At 39.9% G+C, this 19182-nt stretch overlaps 1 protein-coding gene across 3 annotated transcripts in view; it reads right to left on the reverse strand.

Moving 5' to 3' along the window:
• col5a1 (procollagen, type V, alpha 1) overlaps nucleotides 1–18751 on the reverse strand; it is an 84876-nt gene extending 66125 nt beyond the window's left edge. For 2 of the 3 annotated variants that reach the window (XM_034895607.1, XM_034895606.1), the window contains exon 1: nucleotides 18319–18751. In XM_034895607.1, the coding sequence (XP_034751498.1) occupies nucleotides 18319–18418 (100 nt within the window). In that variant the 5' untranslated portion in view covers nucleotides 18419–18751. The remainder of the gene's footprint in view (nucleotides 1–18318) is intronic. The other variant, XM_034895605.1, reaches the window with a different exon arrangement.
• Nucleotides 18752–19182: the final 431 nt, after the last annotated feature.

Consider the following 19182-nt stretch of genomic DNA (forward strand, 5'->3'; position numbering starts at 1 on the left):
AGTAACTTGTTTCGATTACTCAAGAAATGAAAGATGTAGCCTAAACATACTTGATACCAGTTTATACCTTTTTAATACGCACAATAGACAATCTGGGACAAGTGTGTGTAGAGCATTTTGAGAGGAAATATGGGATTTAAGCGAGATACATTTGGTGTGTGGCGATTTCCTAATCAGGATGTTCTCATCTCACGCTTTCTATCTCTTTCCAAAGCCATCCCACTCTTCCTGTCTTGGAGGAAGTCTATTATCCAATGGCCAAACTCTGCAATTAAATTCCTGCAAGATGTAAAAGTGGAACCCGGCACAGTGCTTATGGGGACATATTAGGTAGAGGCACACAGATCTGTAATAGCAGAGAAATATATGAATCACGAGACCTTTTAAAAAAAAGACAGCTTTGTCTGTCATCAACTTATAATGAAGAGACATACAGGAACTCTCCCACCGGCCCAGAAAATATATATATCATTCACCATGAGGTGATGAGGGAGGATTATTTAATGAGCTGGTCTCTGAGCGCTCTGCAATTATATGTCAGAGGGTCAAAGTGTTGGGAAATGTAGTTCTTTTACAAATGCTCTTATTGATCCGTCAATCAAAAATCTCTTATATAGAGTTTGCACTTATTGATCTGTGTTAGATCGTGGGAGCAAGCCATGGGATATAACAAAATAGTCTCTCAAATCTCTCCGTTTACACTGGTCACTTAGCAACTAAGGCATTCAGGGGCCTGAATGGCTACATTAAACTTCTGAAAGATTGAGTAAAGGTGTCAGAAGATACAGCATTAAGCACGGGGACCCTTGGGTGTGTAGAACTTATACAAACCCGGGAAAGAATAAATCTGCTTAATTTCAGCATCAGAATTTTTACAACTGACTGACTTTTAACTGTATGAATAAACATGTTAATAAAATAACATTGTAAACTTTATTAGACAGCCCAATTATTCGAAAACAAACACGTGTTAGAGGTATTGTCCTGAACTGTTCATCATTGCAGGACACTGCACGATCCTTTTTCCTCAAACTCTAGAAGTTGCCTACATTTTGCATCTTTTGGACAAACTTCATGCAAGATTTTAACATAGAAATCCTTCATTAAAATCTAAATTAGTTTCCGTGAGACAGACGGGGAGTTACGGTTTTCTCAGCTATTAAAATAAGAGAAGTAAGTGACGCATTAACTGGCACATAAAGTGTTTTCTTTTAAACCTGTTTTTAACAAGGACCACTATGCAAAGCTCATAGTTTATTCCCTTGTCTCAGCCGGCCGCAAACGTACCCTGTTAAAGCCACTACAGTCTGCTTTGACACTGCGGTAATTCCCTACCCTGGAAATCCAGAGTTCTCGAGAGCACAATTTGAATTTGCTCAGCGAGTTACTCTGGCATGGAGTAATGCTGCTCATTAACTACACCTTGTAGCCAAGCTGCACCAATCACATCGGTGTACAGGCGGGCCGGAGGCGAGCTAAACAGCTGACGACAGTTTAATCTACCAGTTAGCTTTGCAGGTGGCTAGGTATATGGGGTTGTGGTTACGTCACCCCGTGTGGTGTTGTGTCTGGTCGTAGTGTTAACTGCGTGCAGCGAGATTTTCAAATGCACGCTTGGTGCCACCCCCCGAGATGGGCAACTTTCATTACTCGATGCCAGACCCTTAATCCCTTTGGATGTGGGTCTGGATTTCCAGGCCAGGACTTAGGGTCATTATTGGCAGAAACGGAATATAATATTCCTAATTATGTTTTTGTTAGTATATAATCACCTGAAACTAAATATCCTGTTTTCATTAGCTTAGAATGAGCCCTAATTTACATAGGGACATCTTCCATGGAGCTCGCCATGTTGTACTGCCATGTATTTATAGTCGTCCAGAACGGACTCTAGAAAGGGATCTATCACGTTTTTTAAATCTTTTGGATTTGGGCCTGGGTTTCCAGGTTAGTAAGTCCCTCTGCCCTGCCATCCTCAAACAGCGCGTTATTCCCTTGGGAAAAAAATCAATCAATCACTGACAAAAGGAGTCCATACAAGGCATGGAAAGGGCTTAATTGCCCTACAAACTAAACACACTGTCTAGACCACTGTCTAAATGATGGACCTTACATGTCACATTAAATCCAAGCTACAGCATAAAGGTCTGATCACATTCATGTAAAGTTGGACTGTGATTCTGAGACTGTTATTATAACCAACCAGCCATAACCTCCCCTTTCCATCTCCATCATGTATTCTCTCCCTACAACACGCAGCTTCCCCATCTCCTTATATAGACACAACCTTGCATAAGCCCTGCTACTAGAGACTGGTGGTGACAGGTACACTCGCTTCAAATTGTACCTCATATAACCGTAATACTCACATTGGTGTACTTCAAGATCGTCCTGTCAACATGGCAACGCATTCACTGCCATTGCAGTGTCTCTTTGTGTGGGAAGGCGCTCATAATGCTGTTATTGCGCTTAAACTTCTTTGTAAAGTCTGTCTTCACACATGAGTGTCCAAACCCTTACAGATAAACACCAGCAGTGGCTGATCGCAAACCACATCCACTGATCAGATGTTCCCAACAAGCCACAGACATTTTATTACATAACAAATGACGACATGCAAACAGGGACGAATTATTCAATTAAGTTCCTTTGGCCAACAGTTGCCTACGCTCACAGAGTACATCATAACAATATGTCTGTCATAATAACAATACCAAGAGCATATTAACACCAGCCAGCTCAGCACCACAGAGAAAGAAGATAAGGGGCAAGTCTGTGAGAGCATCCAGTCGATGCTAACTGTGTCACGACCCCTGCTGAGGAGTGTTGCTTTTGCTAATCCCCATTGACACATACTAATCCCATGAAGATCAGCAGCTTTTTTGGGAAGGAAATAAATTGTCATTGGGACGTCCCATCATTCCACACCTGAGAAGCACTCATTTCCTTCCATCAAATGGAATCAAGCGTGTTCCACTTTCTCATTTCCATTTTCAAATTTCCTTATCCTTCCACACGAAATCTGTTTCATTCATTATATTCAACCAAGGTTTTTGCATCCCCTGATGGATCTAAAAGCAACCACAGGGCCCCTTCTGGGTCATCTGGAGGTGAGCCAGGTGGAAATGGCCAATTAGCTGCTTACAGGAAAAGAGATGGAAGGTGAAAGGATAGCATAATATATCTCTGTCCGGATGCAAACCACAAAAACAATTGACCTCTCAAAAACCCATCTGAGGACATCAAATGTCTTTTCCAATAAAGCAACGGGCACTTTAGAGAGTTTATCACTCAAGCATTATCCGCTCTGTTCCCCTCCCTCTTGGACCTATCCTTCCTTACACACCTTCATTCATGAATTTCTGTCAGGGGCAGTCAACAGTCCAGCGGAAGCTGTCCTGACCACATCCTAAGCCACAGGTGTGGGTCTCCGTCGTACCTATTTAAGCTGAGATGTTTACCCACTTAGCATGGCAGTTCCCTCGAGACATGCTAAACATACATTTCCCTCTGACCACAGCCCCTCACATCCAAGAGGCAGGTTCTCTGCCGATAAACAGAAACTGTTTATGTGACACGGTCTTGTGTTCATTTCCTACCGTCCCTCTTTACGCCTTCTGCCCTTACTACTTTCTCGCAACGGCCTGAAATAAAAGAGCAATACTGTAAATACAGTGCATCCTTTAAGCCTTAGCGCTCCTTGGAAGCTTTTTTCAAGTGCAAAATAAAACATCTCCTTTTCTTTGGCTCTCATGTTACCCACACGTTGCTTCCATCATCAACCTGGGGAAACTTTTAAAGATGCCTTTAACGCTCTGATCAGCCACACGACCTCTGCTGTCCGTAAGTAAACGCATTTACAACACAACTACAAGAAAAGGACATGTTAGAGGAGCTGAACTCCAACTTGTCTTCCCCAAACTCTACATAACACAAACTTGTTTAACGCTATGAAGCCATCATCTTCAATGCTGCAGAATTGTTTTCTTTCTGAAGATAAAACGCTTAGATGGCGTGGGTGTAAATTAGCCACTTCTACTCCCACAGTTAGGTCTTCCCGAGCCATGTGCACAGCGGGAACTTGTAAGTGTTACGTGCAAAATTAGTAAGCAAAGTGTTGTGTCTTTGTTGTGCTAAAAGAGGAGTTGTTAACTTTGTCTTCAGCCTTCTACGGGTGTTTTTGTCAGACATGGGCTGGATGAAGTTGCAGCATAGTGAAGGATAATTAGTTCATAAAAGTATGTAGTTTAAGTGTGAATTATTTTAAGATGTGTGGTGAAACTTACGACAATACAACCGATTGTTGAAGAGACGAGTGGGCGTGGTGTGGATTTGCAAATATCTTCCATTCCCTACCCTACTACACTTTCTGTCTACCTTTTTTCTCTCTTACTCTGAACAGTAGCTCGAGTGCCAGATTCATAATCCTCCTCTCGGCTCAAGGCCAAGACTGTGGTGGATCCCATTCCCCTAACCTATCCATGTACCCTTGAATTCTACAAATGCGCCCGCACGCCCGCACACACACATTCTGCAACAAGACTGTGACTCCAGGCGGCACCATTTTATTTGACAGGAGTAGGGGTGCCGGACCAGTGAATTAGGACTTTTGCAAGGGGGGAGATTAACATTCTTGCCTCTTTCCCTGCCCCCTATCCTCCTCTATCCCTTTCTGAAGTGAGGCCGGACTCTCCAGGCACATGCTTGACCTGGCGCTGAGGACAAGGAGTAATTAGCAGCCATAAAGAGGACCCTGACTCTCTTGGAAACCAGCACAGCCAAAAACAAGAATGCCCAATGAGAGACTTCCCCCTCCTAGAGCGCATCACAGACAGGGATAGTGTTAAAAAAAAAAATGTTTCACCTGATTCTGTTATAAAACTTTAACTGAAGCCAACTGTTGAATGCAGCAGGTTACAATTAAGACCCCGGCTTTAACTACTTACAGCAAGACTACTAAAAGAAGTACAGTAAGACATTCATCCTTTCACAAATGAAAAGTAAAATTCATACGCAATAAAAAATGCTCTAGCTCAATTTATTACACTTCTGGGTTTTCAGCTACAGCCTAATTTTGATCCATCATAACCTGTAACTGAGATGCTAAGCCTCCTGGATCCTGAAAGAAGGCCTGACTAAAACCAACACCCATTAAATATTTGGCATTTTCAGTGGGAAATAGTACCTCTGATCATTTCCCTTTAAAGGTTAATGTTTCATCTCATAAAAGTGTATAAACTTTTACTACATTTTTGCAAAAGTACATCCCTCCTCTGCTATAAAACACAGCGTGAAACCTTTAAAACTCATGCAAATATATTTAAGCATCGAGATATCTGTTTCAAGAATATGATTACAAGAAAAGCCCAAGACACACTGCCATCAACATTGACCTCAAGTTGTTGCTTCTTGGAATCATGTGACCAGACCTGGAAATCATACCGCAGGCATTACGTTTGCTAGATTGAACGCATTACATACACTGCATGGAGTGCACATCCTGTGAGAGAACACACACTGACATGCAACACATGAATAAACTTATGCCAGCACAAAACTGAATGGCGAGCGGTCTCACACACCTTTGCAACTCGGCTTAATCTTTTACTGCTCCTCTACACCTAAGCTTTGCAGTAAGGCACAAAGTAAGGTTCAAGTTGCACCAACATGTGCAACATACTGCACTACTCACATAATTCTGAAGACAAGATCACAACTACAGTAGAATGGCGTACAACTGTAAAATCCTACCAAGGATTGGGTGGTTTGACCAGAAATCAATCGTAATAATAATAATAATAATAATAATTCAGAAAACCATAAATTTATGTTAATATTGATTAAATAAATAAATAAAAAGTTCAAAAATAGTAATATGTACATGCATTCGGGGCTCCCCGAGAATATGGTGTAAAGTGAGATTACGTAACTTTTAAAAAACAACTCTTTCTCTTAAAAGTGAAAAGTTGAATTCATGACCAATAAGAGACACTTATTCTCAACTCTCTACTGCTACAGCCTACTTGGTCTGGCATGGTCAGTGGTTACTGGTGGCTAATGGTTTAATTTCAGATAGATATTGCTTTGACTGCAATGAGTCAGTTCTCTGACATTCCTTTCTACTTCTGCTTGCTTATTAGGCTAAGAACTTGTTGCCACGATAGGCGCTGTTCAGAAAAAACGGCTCAGTTAAATGTCAATTTAAAGTCAATTATTAGCATAAGCAATCATCATCTTGGCAGCTACTTTTGAAGATAAAGAACAAATTCAAGCAAGGGGAAAGTGTGTAACTATGACAGGGACAGTGTTTTTTTTTAAGGCGAGAACTCTCAAAGGCAACTGAGGCTGGTGTTTACACCAACCTGAGCAAGATGAAGTCTGTAAAAGAACTCACATGCTGGTTTAAGTTAAGTTTCATTTTATCGGCCAGCTGTCTTCCAGACATTTCAGGACACTGACCCAGTGACTGGGGCTGAGAGCTGCACATGAAAGTAGCAGCACAGAGGAAAAGGCAAAACAGGAAATCAGAGAGTGAGATTTGTTTTGTTTATTCACGTAATGCCTTCATTTCCCGGGTCATTATCGACTTTTTCTGACTCATTCATAAGATAGCCAAAGATTCACCACAGCCTCTAATTGCAAAATTACACGATCACCACGTGATAAGCAGTCTGACACAAACACATGTAAAGACAAACCGAAAATTCTTCAAAGTGTTGCATATTTACAACCAGAGATGTTCCGTTTTGACCTTCACACACACACACACACACACACACACCTGAAAGATGATCCAAGAAACAGAGAGTTTTTCTGACCAGAGCTTCTCGTGTACCCTGAGGCTCGGTGCTTTAGCCAGACTCGTATTGCTTTAACAGAGGGAATACCAGATGGTTTACTTCACTGTCTCCACACTGCAGCTCACAGTAGTGAAGATAAATCACTGTCTGCCGTCCAACCCAGACTAAGATGGAAAAACTGAGTCAAGAGATTCCAAGGCGCAGCTCTGAATGCTCATTTTACAGCAAGAACCTGCAGGAATGGTACAGTACATTTGAGGCACACGTGTGATGGTCTACTCTGCCTGTTCATATCTTCTTCTTCTAATTCCATCCTTTTGTACTTTTTACTCCTTTTGCACTAAAGCTTCCTTCAGTTTTATTTTCTAACCTCCATTATCAACTTTATTTCCCTCTGCCTAGTTTATCTTTTCCTCATTCTGTCTCTCCCACAGCAGGTATTATTTTGATGGCTGACTGTGGTGAAGTTTATGATAAAAGAGGGCCCTGCAGCACTGACATAAAAGAACCATTATTCCATTATTCCAGCACCAAATACCACGACACAAACAGCAAATGGTGCCGGTGGCGCACCAGCCTGCACGATTCGGGGAAAATTATGAATCACGATTTTCTTGCTTAGAACTGATATCACAATTCTCTGCCACAATTTTTTTGACCATGACAAAACAAAACAAATTGGCACTAGTCAGTTTAGTTTTAATTAGTTTTTTAAAGCAGGGTTGCTAGTTTAGTTTTTAGTTTAGTTTTTATTTTATCAAAATGCTTAGTTTTAGTTTAGTTTTTATTACTTTTAGTCTTTTTTGTAATATGGGTTATCTGTCAGGGGATTCAAAAAAGGTCAGAAAAAAGTATTATATATATGTGTAAGTATATATGTGTGATAACTCAACAAAAATATCATACAATTTAAAAAAAAAATGTATTCACAATGTATTCAAGAATAACACCAGTACAGACAATGTACATATGACGATGAGCACAGATATTAACAGGTGTTTTAAACTTTGGTTCGAGTAAAGTGGCGAACTTTTTAAAAGTCTCGACTCACACAGTTGGGTAGACATGCCAGTATTAATCCACGTATTAACCCACGTTCCTCCAGATTTTGGTATTCATGTGTATTTACCAACCAGGTACCGGGTCGCTGGTGACAGCCCGCCTGTGTTCTCTGTCCTGCGGTTGTCTCCGTCATGCTGCTGGCCCTACGTATCCATACATCCATGCCCGTAACGTTACCGGGGTTATGTTTCGGGCAAAGGGGGCTTGGTGTTCTCCTTTACCTTCTTATAGTAAGCTAGGTTAGCCTCCTTGTGTTCGTTTCTCAAATGTAGGCTACTTTCAATTCCGTGCGATGTTTCCCTGTAATAAACTGTACACATATGTTACCACCTTCCACTGAAAGGCACTTGCTTTTGACATACAAAATCGAAAAGACTCTCCCGCTTTCCTCCGACTTTCGGTCCCGCCATGATGCCAGGCGAGGGGCACGGACTGTTGGTTTGTTGTGTTCAATTTGACATGGAATGTCGGAATTTCTGGATTCCCAGTTGGAAACCATACACTACGAGAAATGTAATGGTCGGAAAGATATAACGTTATTTGCTTTATGAAACCATTGACAAAGACGAAAACTAGGGATCTTTACTTGATAGTTTTGGCACCTATTGCACATTGCGCATCACAACAAGCCTTGTAAAGATAGAGGCCTCAATGAAGAGAAGGGAGAGCGTTGCAGCGCTTGGGAGCGTTTTAAAACCTATTTTATACAGTCTGTTTAAAAGCGCTAGTCCGTGATATTGGTTTAAAAAATGTGGCAACCTATCCCCGTTTTAGGAGGCTTGCCACTGACTCAGCAGTAGCAACTGTCTGTCGGCACAACCCTATAGCCTACCTTACAGACGGCCAGTCCATGCACTGTACTTATTGTCAAATCTACTCGTCTTCAGAAAATGAAGACAATTTGTTTTTTAAAGAAAAATCTAACCTTAAATTAGAGGCAATAAAAGACATCCAAGTCTCATATCAAGCCATACAAAGATGGGACTCCAGGAGCAGTGTGGCAGTAAAGACTTTCATTTTTTTTTTTACTTTAATCACTTTACAATCAATCATTTTACTTATATTAATAAAATATGTATTAATAATACATATGTACTGTATAATGTATTGAAGCCATTAAAAATATGCTAGTGCACTTTCTTTTATAAATTTGAATTCCGGAAAAAGTGGCCGGTAAAATTGGGCATTGGGCAAAAAAGAGAATTTCCCACCCTGGACACAAAGCACTAAAACTGGATCTAACACAAATGAAAGCATGCACAATAAGGAAGCTTTGCATTTTATTAAGGACTTTCTAGCACCGACACACAAATCATCAAACCTAAGTGGCACATTTCCGTGCCTCTTAAGGCCATGACACACTAACCCGATCATAGGCAGTGACTCGAGTCTGTTCGCTGTGTGTTCTGTGCTGTCGTCCATTGGAGGAGCCGTCGGCCTTCATTTTGGCTGACCTGACATGCTTAATTGGAAGGCGGGAAATGCCGGCAGTCAAACTCAAATGACCAATCTGATTGGTGGAAGGCTAACCTAGAAACGAGGAGTGTGAGCGTGACTAGAGTCTCTCAAACTCTGACAAAAATCTTTTAAGCTGACGATTTGAAATGATGACAGATTCAGCAACTGCATGGCCTATTTCTCGCTTAAAATGTTTTTAGAAACACGTTTCAGTGAACTATTTCAGTATAATATGAGATCGTATTCTGAACAAGCCGCCATGACAGTCTGGCTTAGAATTTACGGAGAAGCCAGACCCACGTGATGCGTTGGGGCCACAATAAAGATTAGCGCCACTTGCTGTTATGGAGACGTCATACGTCTAGTTGCTTTGGTGTGTTCCGAGGCTCTTTTTTGACCAACTCGGGGAGGCTGATCAGTTCATCTATCTTTTCTGCCGAGGGTTGGCCATCTGGTTGGTGTGCCAGGGGCTTTAAGGGTATCAATCCAAATATGCAGTGTTTTTTCACAGAGAAAGACTTTCATCAACCTTTTTACCCAGTCCAAATAATCAAAAACTTGACACCAATACTCAGCAATAAGAGTAGATGAATATCCACAATTTAAAATGATCTACAAGAATATCTTATGTCCAACTACTTTGTAAAAGCACCAAAATTCCCATTTAAAATCCAGAAAGGCTTCTGGACTAATATTGTTCCATTCAAAAATGGCAGGGGTCCAACGTGTTTCTACCCAAAGACCCTTTAACTGAGAAAGAGACCGACCAGGGACCCCCTACAAAATGTTGGTGGCATAATGAGCTGTGCCAACAATGTATGGGCAGCCTAAAGCCTTCATACATACCTTTTTGACGCATATAATACTAAGTTATTCAAATATTTGTTGCCCTGATTTCATGAATCATGATTTAATAATAAAAAACCATACATGGGGCACAGCGAATCCTCAGGATTAACTATATCTTAGTGACTATCTTTACACCAGTACGCCTATAAGCATTATATCCCAAATAGGCTGATTTATATTAGCTAATAATATGGTGGATTCATGTTAAGACATTGCAATTTTTTGTTTTAAACCCCCTGTTGAAGATATTGACAACCTGAGACAAACAGGAAGTAAATGTAGGTAATACATCAAAAGCAGCCATTGCCTGATGCATAAGCAATCATTTTGCATCAACAATGTTTAAAGGGAAAGGAAATCACAAAGACAGGATGGGCAGAGTTAAAAAAAAAAGAAGTATTGGCACAGCTTCAGTAAGGTGTGGAAATAATGACACAACGCAAAAATGTGAAAAATAAACGGAACATTTAGGTTATCAATCCTTGTTCTTGTGGTAGTGATAACAACCGACAACTGGAATTGCAGCCTGGAGTAAGGAGAGCTTGCCATATCATGTAGTGCCAAAAATGTTGCCCGGGTGCAATGACAGCCAAATCAACCGTCAATTCATCTCCTGCTGACACTTTAACTTGTGTCGTACTTATGAAACATAAACTCTGTGGGTGAACAAGCGTTACTGTGCGAATAAATTGCCTGGCTGCCAGTAAGACAATTCACCTGAGTCGTCAACTATGAATCATCAAAATCTGCTTCTGTCTTCATCTCCATGGTTAAGTTAAAAAAAAAAAGCTGCGAGAGCTGCAAAACCAACCTTGTCTCCTAGAAATTACATTTATGTACTACCACTCCTACAAAATTTGTTTTAACAATTAAGTTTCATGAGAAAGCAGTCTGTTTAAAACTCACAGATGACAGTAGTAGCGATTGTGATGCAGTCGGCTAGTAAAATTAAATGAGAACAAAGTCATTATAAACTAAATCAAAAAAAGTTATTTAAAAATGTAATCGTAAACAGGGTGAATTGAGATCGCAAGTTTATAATGATTAATCGTGCAAGCCTAGTTTCGGTTAGGCTACATACACGGTCAATACAATTATTGTTGAACTTTTAGAGATGTAGCCAATATCACAGTTTTTTTGGGCCCAAAACACTTCGTTTTGCTTTATCCATTGTGAACACATATCTTTCAGCTCGTGCTTAAGCACAAACTGAGGTCAAACTCCTTGTTATAACAAAACCAAATTAACGAAGCCCAAGGCATAATTGCAAGATACTGCTGAATACGCAGAAACTTGAAGTCTTGATTTAATTTTGCCTTTCCATTCTGACCCATTTCATCACCTAATAAAGTAAAATAGAATACAGCTGATGACGGAGAAGTTTCTGTAGTGACCAGCATTGCATCTCCCCTAGTAGGAAAGAAATGCTTCCACTCTGTATTCCTACTGCCCTAGCTGTGGCTAAGCTCGGGCCGGGGACGGGGGAATGGGGTTGGAAAGGATGAGTCACACATTGCTTTCCATGCTCAAATATAATACCCCATTACACAGAAAAGCACTGTTTCCCAGCTGAAGTGAATGCTCGGCGTGTGAGCCTGGACCAGACTTAACTTTTCACTCTGCCATGAACTACGCCGCAACAAAGCATATTGTTAAAAATAGGGGTGGGAATCAATTTGGCCCTCACTTTATGAGTGACCTTTACTTTTTGGGGATATGATTTGATTCCGAGTCAGAAGCCGACAATTCGATTCTAAAGCGATGATTGATGCATCTGAATGCAACAATTTTTTATATATATTTCCATGCATGATTTAAAAGAATGTACTTATAAATCTGAGTTTGCTACTCAGTTTGCTAATCACTTCCTAGACAAAGCAGCTAGACACAGCTTAGATTTTGACACAGTTTTAATGAAAAGTTTTGTCTACTGAGATTTTTATTTTATCATCACTCCATACTTAAGCCTTGAACATGCTTGTGAAAGTCACCTTCTCACACAGTAATCTTCCACCAGAGGCTCAGTCATGTTTAAAGGTGGACAATTGGCTTCTTAGAACATGAAACATGAGGTGGTGAGATGTCATGTCATAAAGTAGATGAAAAGACTATATGTGTTTCGCCAAATTATTTTATGTACAGTATGGCTTATTAGATCATGTGTATATTTATAAAATATTTTTTATTTTTTCCTTTTCCCACACTCTTGCCTTAACTATAAGTTGTTTTCCATTACCCCATCCCCTGTCAGTCACAGTTTTCTGATTTGTACATGTCTGGAGACAGTCACTTATAAATAAAAATCAACACATTTGAAAAAAAAAAAGCGATTATTACCTGAATCGAGCATCGAATCGTTCTAGAGAGAATCGCAAAACATCTACACTGCAAAAAACGGGTGTCTAAAAACAAGATGAAAGCACTAACTCTGAGGGAAACGGTACTCAAAACAAGTGAAATTGTCTGTCCATGCAGCAAGATAATTTCGCTTGACAAGCTTGCTTGATTTAAGATTATAGTGTAAAGTTGAACACTTGAAATAAGAAATTCACTCTTATTCACTAAATTCACAAGGTAAATTATCTAACACTTCTAAAGCTAAGTGTTTTTATCTAGGTAAGAAACAAATAATTTGCAGTGTAACACTCGATTATTTGTCCCCACCCCTAGTTAAAAATGAAATTCACTTATGGGAGTTGCATCATGAGGTAGCAAATTCAACTTTTACATCACTGATGTGTTCCTGTTGACATTGTCAAAACACCACTGCCTCCATTCGGTTCCCTTTTTGTCTGCCAGGGAGTAAAAGACAAATGATCTATTGTTGCCTGGGTGTTTTTCTAGCAGATACTAGCTTTGGGCAAGCAACACCTGAAGAAAAAAACTTCTGTATCTGGCTTCAACTCAAGCCCACTGTGCCATAAGTACAGTAGACCATTGAGCAGGAACAATTATTTGACCCTTAATTCGTCTGGAAAGGAATAGACGATACTGTGGCAAATAATGCACTTTTTGTGCTGCACAAAGGATCTCCTTAACTCTGACATAGGGTCAGAAACTTGCCCCACATATTTTGCTTTATCTCCCATGTTGCTATCAGGCTTCAGAGCTGATTTACAGAGGCCGTATTCACAAAGCCTGCCTTTACAGTTTGAACTGCCACATGCAATTGCAGGGTCATTGTTTTTCTCCAGAGTCCAACTAACTCAGATTCCTTCCTCAGCACCATGGCAATAGGCACACACAAGAAGCCACTTTTTCTCCCTGCCACTTATCTGATTGAGTAGGACATGACCTCAGGATTGCCACTTACAGGTGAGTAGGAAACATCCCACTGAAAGCCCAGGGAAGAATTACAGTTATATGTGTGCCTGAGAGATGATTACTGACGGAACGATTGATGTCAATGTCTCAAGCCTCATGGCTGCCATGTAGCTTGGTGAGAAAACTCAAAAGGCACATATGTGTTTCCCTTTCGCCTTCAAGTTTGATTTTGACAGATCTCAACACAACCAACTGTTCTTAATGGGAAAAAAACACATAACTGTATCTTTTCGCATAGTGGAATTTATGGAATCCAGATGTGAAGGTACAACTGTATCTTTGTCTTTTCATTTCAGTTGAATAAATGGATATGACAAACAAAATGAAAAGGACCTTATTCAATAGCATCATTTAGGACAACCAGATGTGATCAACCTTTAAAATGTACAAAAAAAGCACACTAGAAGTTATGCAATTTATAAAATCTTCCGTGGATTCAATCAAGTCTGTGCACTTCTCTAGTTGCCTCATAAAGAACTTAATACACAGTGACAAAAAGGCAAGATTTACTTATCCATATGAATTCCTTTAGATGAGGAGATGTCCAGATATAAAGAGACTGTAAATGACAAACAGCTGTAGAGCAGCTGTATTCAACCTTTAACCCTGTCATAAAGTTAGAAAAAAGAACCTTTAATGACCATGGATGTGTATGTACAAACCTGGCACACTGCTATCATTTTTACAAACTCAGCTATAAGGTTGCAGATGTTATGTGATTAGGAATTTTCTGTTAAACCAGCACAGAATAGTGTATTTTCTTTTGAAAAATGCAACAGTATATTTTTTTCGTGGTCCCCTGTTCCACCAAGAATGGGAAGAAAACATCTGGAACACATTTTTTCTGGGGTTTTGGAGGGCTTAACAGACAGCACAATGGAACTTATCGAATCCAGATGTGAAGGCGCTCAGTGAAAGAGCAAGACCTTCTTCTGTTTATCCCTTTAAAATATAAGGATAAAACAAATGCCAGCTCCTAATATATAGCATAATTCTTGAATCATGACCATGCTGGCTTATTCCTTAGCACATCCTTTCAATACTGTCATCGATTAGCATCAGTAGCCTTGGCCAAAATCCATCATTGTTTTCATTTGCACAAGGTATTCAAAGAATGTTATTTCAGGATTTTTTTTGATTTCTGAAGTACTCTGCACGAGTAGGTTCTGGTGTGAATGTTTGTAACTGAGCAAAAACCTTTAGTTAATTAATGATAATAAACCACTGCAAAAAGAGTCAAAACTAACTTTCTGAGACCTGTGAAAAGAGTCCATTGACTGAGGAAACTAAGTAGAAAAAGCAACTCAGCAGAAACCCAAAGAAAACCATTTGAAAAAGAAGGTAGATTTGGTCTTCAGTACAGCAGGTATGCTGGTCATAAAAACTACAAAACAACAGAGGTCCCACACAAGAAGGCCAGGGTGTATATTACATTTGAATGGATGTAATCATTCAGTAATGCAAAAACCTAAACCAGTTAGAAACAAGACAAAATATCTTTATTACCTTAATCACTTTTCTGCTCCCAAGTTAAGTACAGAGTCTGAAAACTGTAAATTGATGCACAGAGTCTATCCTTGAAAATCATTTGACACAAATATATTATTACACAGTATTTGACCTCCAAGAGACAGAGGTTCTTACTGAAACGAGGAGCAGTGGAGCTTCAACAGCAAGAATTCTTTCTTCAGGCTTTGAAACTGTAAACCTGACAGCAGTGGAAGTCCTAACCTTCATCTTTGAACTCTGAACCCCTCTGCTCATTCTTAACCTCTATGGCGTGTAAACCTTCTGTTATTACCACTTTACACATAGGTTTGAAGTCTCTCTAATAGAGCTTGACTTACATTCGCTGCGTTAATCCTCTATGACCTAAGGTTGCCTATAACTTCAAACAATTCAGTCCAAATTGTTTTTAAATTCATACACTTTGAGAACATACTGCAAACATAGAGGCATATTTCTATATTTTATATCCATAGTGTTAGGTTTGTCAGTACATAAAATGCTTATTCATCTCATTTTAGCCAGCTAACTGTTTAACAGGCTAACAAGCTAATTCAACTGCAGACTTATCTTTTTTTAGCAAACCTGTGCAATAAAGCTACACCCATTTTTAATTTTAATTTAAATGACTGGGTGCAATGTGAAAGATTTCCTAACGTGACAAACATCCAGAACATTATCACTCAACTCGACAGTTTGTCTCAGCTTAGAGCATTTAGCATTTTTCTGCTAACTGTTTTGGTTTTACAGCCCACAACTTTATTGTTTTTTTTCACAGTCACTGTTCTTATCCATCTGGTTTCAAGCAGCAGCAGGCAGCTGTTTTCAGTGAAAAAAGCAAAGGTAAACCAACTGTACCCTACTTCCCCAGCACCAGACAGCATAGACACAGTTAGCAACAAGTTAGCCAGTTAGCACTGTGGAGCAAGCTAAAGACCCAGAGAGATGAGCCCAAACAGAGATTGAAGGAAAGTGAATGTTAAACTTATTGACTGACTTGTGCCAGTCAGACATACAGCTCCAAAGGAATGCTAATGCTGATTTGTGTTTGCTGGATGTATACATAGGCAACTGTTTGCTAACACATTGGACTTTATAAAGTGATTGTCAGTGTTGTGTTTCCAGCTTGTTCTGCTGCCTCCAGGTGGTGAAAAAAAAATCACCAAAATGAATGCAGCTTTATAAATTAAAACAAATTATTACATTTTAATGGCTACAGGTAGGATTTGCATAGCTTTTTAGTGCTATTTAGCTAAAAGACTAACTTAATGTAGATTAAAAAAAAGTTATTATAAAATATTTTAATTATTTCATAAGAGATTTGAAGTCTGAGTTTATAGCAGATCTGGGAGTTGAAATCAATTGTGGAACTAGTTACTGTATTAAATGAAACAGTTGTCAAACATTATTGTAATACCAGGTTGTAACATAAACTCTATAAACTGTGTGGTCTCTCTTATTATAGTCTCCCAATAACTTTTCTTTTAATTTCAGTTTAATGTAAAAATAAAAGTCTGTAAATATTTCAGCTATACCTGCATTTTATCACAGTATAGAGTGTATAGCAAACCAGTGCTGGTGTGTCTGGACAGGCCTCTGCAGGCTTTCCGATGCATGCACATCCAGGTCCTCCCTGAGGCTAAGAGGTCATGTTTTTTGGATCAAGAGATCTTTAACTGCTTACAAACTGGCTAATTGTCTCCAATTACTGTCTGTATACATATATGGGACAGATACATGCAAAAGTGACATTTTATCGTTATTTGACATTAGTGTAAATTCAAATTTATATTAAAACAAAAACTGAGTTTAATTCAATATTATACAGTACCTGATGCTTAACTGAACTTAAATGTGAAAAAAGTGAAAATCTTAAACTTCAAGAACAAGATAACTACTTTACATAAAACTTGCATGTAGTTGGCATGTTGCTAGTCATCCATTATTTCCCATTCGGCATGTGTCAAGTGTCAAGTTTCAGGAATTGTACAGCCCCTTGAGGATCACTTACAATACCCTGGTTTCTCTCCCTCGGTATTAGCAGCTGATTAAATCCAGCTTGCAGCATCAAAATGGAATCAGTCCCAATTTCTCTTACATCAACTCCAGTCCAACTCCTCCTCTGTAATCGAAAATGACCCATATCTGGATCCAGCCGTTGTACCGTGACCTATGTTGTGTTCAATTAACAACCAGTGTTTATAGGCAACATGAAATAAACAGGCTGCAGTAATTCATTAATATAGTTGTCATCTGACTCGGTGAGGCACTACATCACATTCATAGCATCAGCACAATCTTGGACAAGTTCTCACTGTCCATGAAGCAGACAGAAGAAGCCACCTGTTCACCTTAAAGTCCTGTGTCAGAGCCTCACAGCAGACAGCAGACCACCAACCATGCCAGGCAGTCTTAAGGTGCTAATAATACACGTAGACCAGAGCCCACTACCACAGCACTTCGTGACCTCTGAACACCCATGGGACACAGTGACCCTCAAAAGTGTCTAATGGTATATTTAAAAACAAAGAAAAAGTCCTCTTCCTCTTCTATTTGCAGACTGGGTTCAACGGATGTTTAAATGAAATGCCACACTTTTACATTGATGTTTTCACACTCTATGTTATATAACTGTTACTACGAATTATGTGGAGATATGGGGTTTTGAGACTTAGCAAAGGGCCCTGGGCTTTAAAAACTGATGTCAGTCTTTGGGCGGCTCCACCCTACCACTTCAGATGAGCCCCTCCCTCTTATGAAAAGTATGCTCATCCCTGTCATCAAGTTTATTTTTTAAGTTAAGACTTCCTTGATCTGCACCACAGACAGTTTGCTATTAGGTTACAACTTAATAATAAGTCTGCAAAATGCAAAACACAAATTTAAAACCTTCTTAAAGTGGCAACTGAAAAATATATTTTGTTTGTAAGTCAGGAACATACTGTACACTATGATTTAATGCATGTACACTTTGCCCCAAGAAGCCATTAGGATTATTCAGGCATTACATCTTTATTTGCAGTAGAAAACATTTGCACAACTTTAAATTAGACCAGTAGGCTACCTCAGAAACAATAAGATGCCAGTTGCAAATGAGTCTTTCTCGAAAGAATACGAGTTATTTCGGAAACTTTTGATACTTTGACAAGTCCCATAGTTTCGGACAGACCAAGCTGAATACATTAAGGCACCAATAAAGACACAAAGATGAGTTTAGGAAGAGGGGCGGACATCACAGTGATCCACAATAACCCAAACTTTTTTCTTCAGCGCAGCGTAGCTCCGAACTCCATCCACAAACCTTACAGCCGCATCTTACCTGAACTTGCTTGCGATGTGACAAAAAGCAGAATCACCGCTAAAGTGATTTGGGCGTCCCTTATCCTCCGTTTAACTTTCCATCTTATATGGGTATCCATGACCGCCAGAGACGTCCACGGCAAGTGGATTCACTTTTCAACTTGGAGCAACTAATTAGACTTGCAACAACTTCTGGTCAGGACAATACTAAAAAGCAAAAAGTCCCAGAGAAAGAGAAAAAAGGGGAGGGGGGGTGTATCGTTATTTCTCAAGCAGCCATAAGGGTTTGTTAGTGTGCGTTCCTCCGGCTAGTTGACGGATGGGCAGCCGTCTCTCCCGCACAGCTCCTCTCCTCTCTGCTTTTCTGAACTGTCCTGCACCACCGCGCCTCCGTTCAGAACTGCTGCCCGCTCTTCCAGTCGTCACGTAGAACCCCTTCAAGTCCAACGGAGCAACACTAAAGTCTTTCCCCCAGGGCTGTCACTCACTCCGCGGACAGGAGACCCGGGCAAATCAGAGTAGTCCATACATTGCAGCCAGCCCTGTTATTGGCCGTGGGAGGGAGGAAAAGTTGAGGGAAAGTTTCACGCCTACAATTCTTGCATGGAGTCCACAATTTTCAGAGGAGACAGGCAGAGCGGGAAAAGCAAAATGCTCCTGAGACAAATCATGAAGAAAGGCATGCAATTCAATATGCACGGTTTTGTTTGATTCTCCAGGCTGGGTCTGATAGTCATGATGAGATTTTGTTGTAGCCTATCAACAAGTGGGCCCCATTTAAACCAGTTTGTCCATACTTTCACATGTTTGGGTTCAGCCAGTATCCTACTGAACACTACTTTTACTGAAAAGTAATTACAATTAAGTATGTATTACATACAGT

The sequence above is a fragment of the Etheostoma cragini genome, chromosome 16 (assembly GCF_013103735.1).
Source record: "Etheostoma cragini isolate CJK2018 chromosome 16, CSU_Ecrag_1.0, whole genome shotgun sequence".
NCBI lineage: Eukaryota > Metazoa > Chordata > Actinopteri > Perciformes > Percidae > Etheostoma > Etheostoma cragini.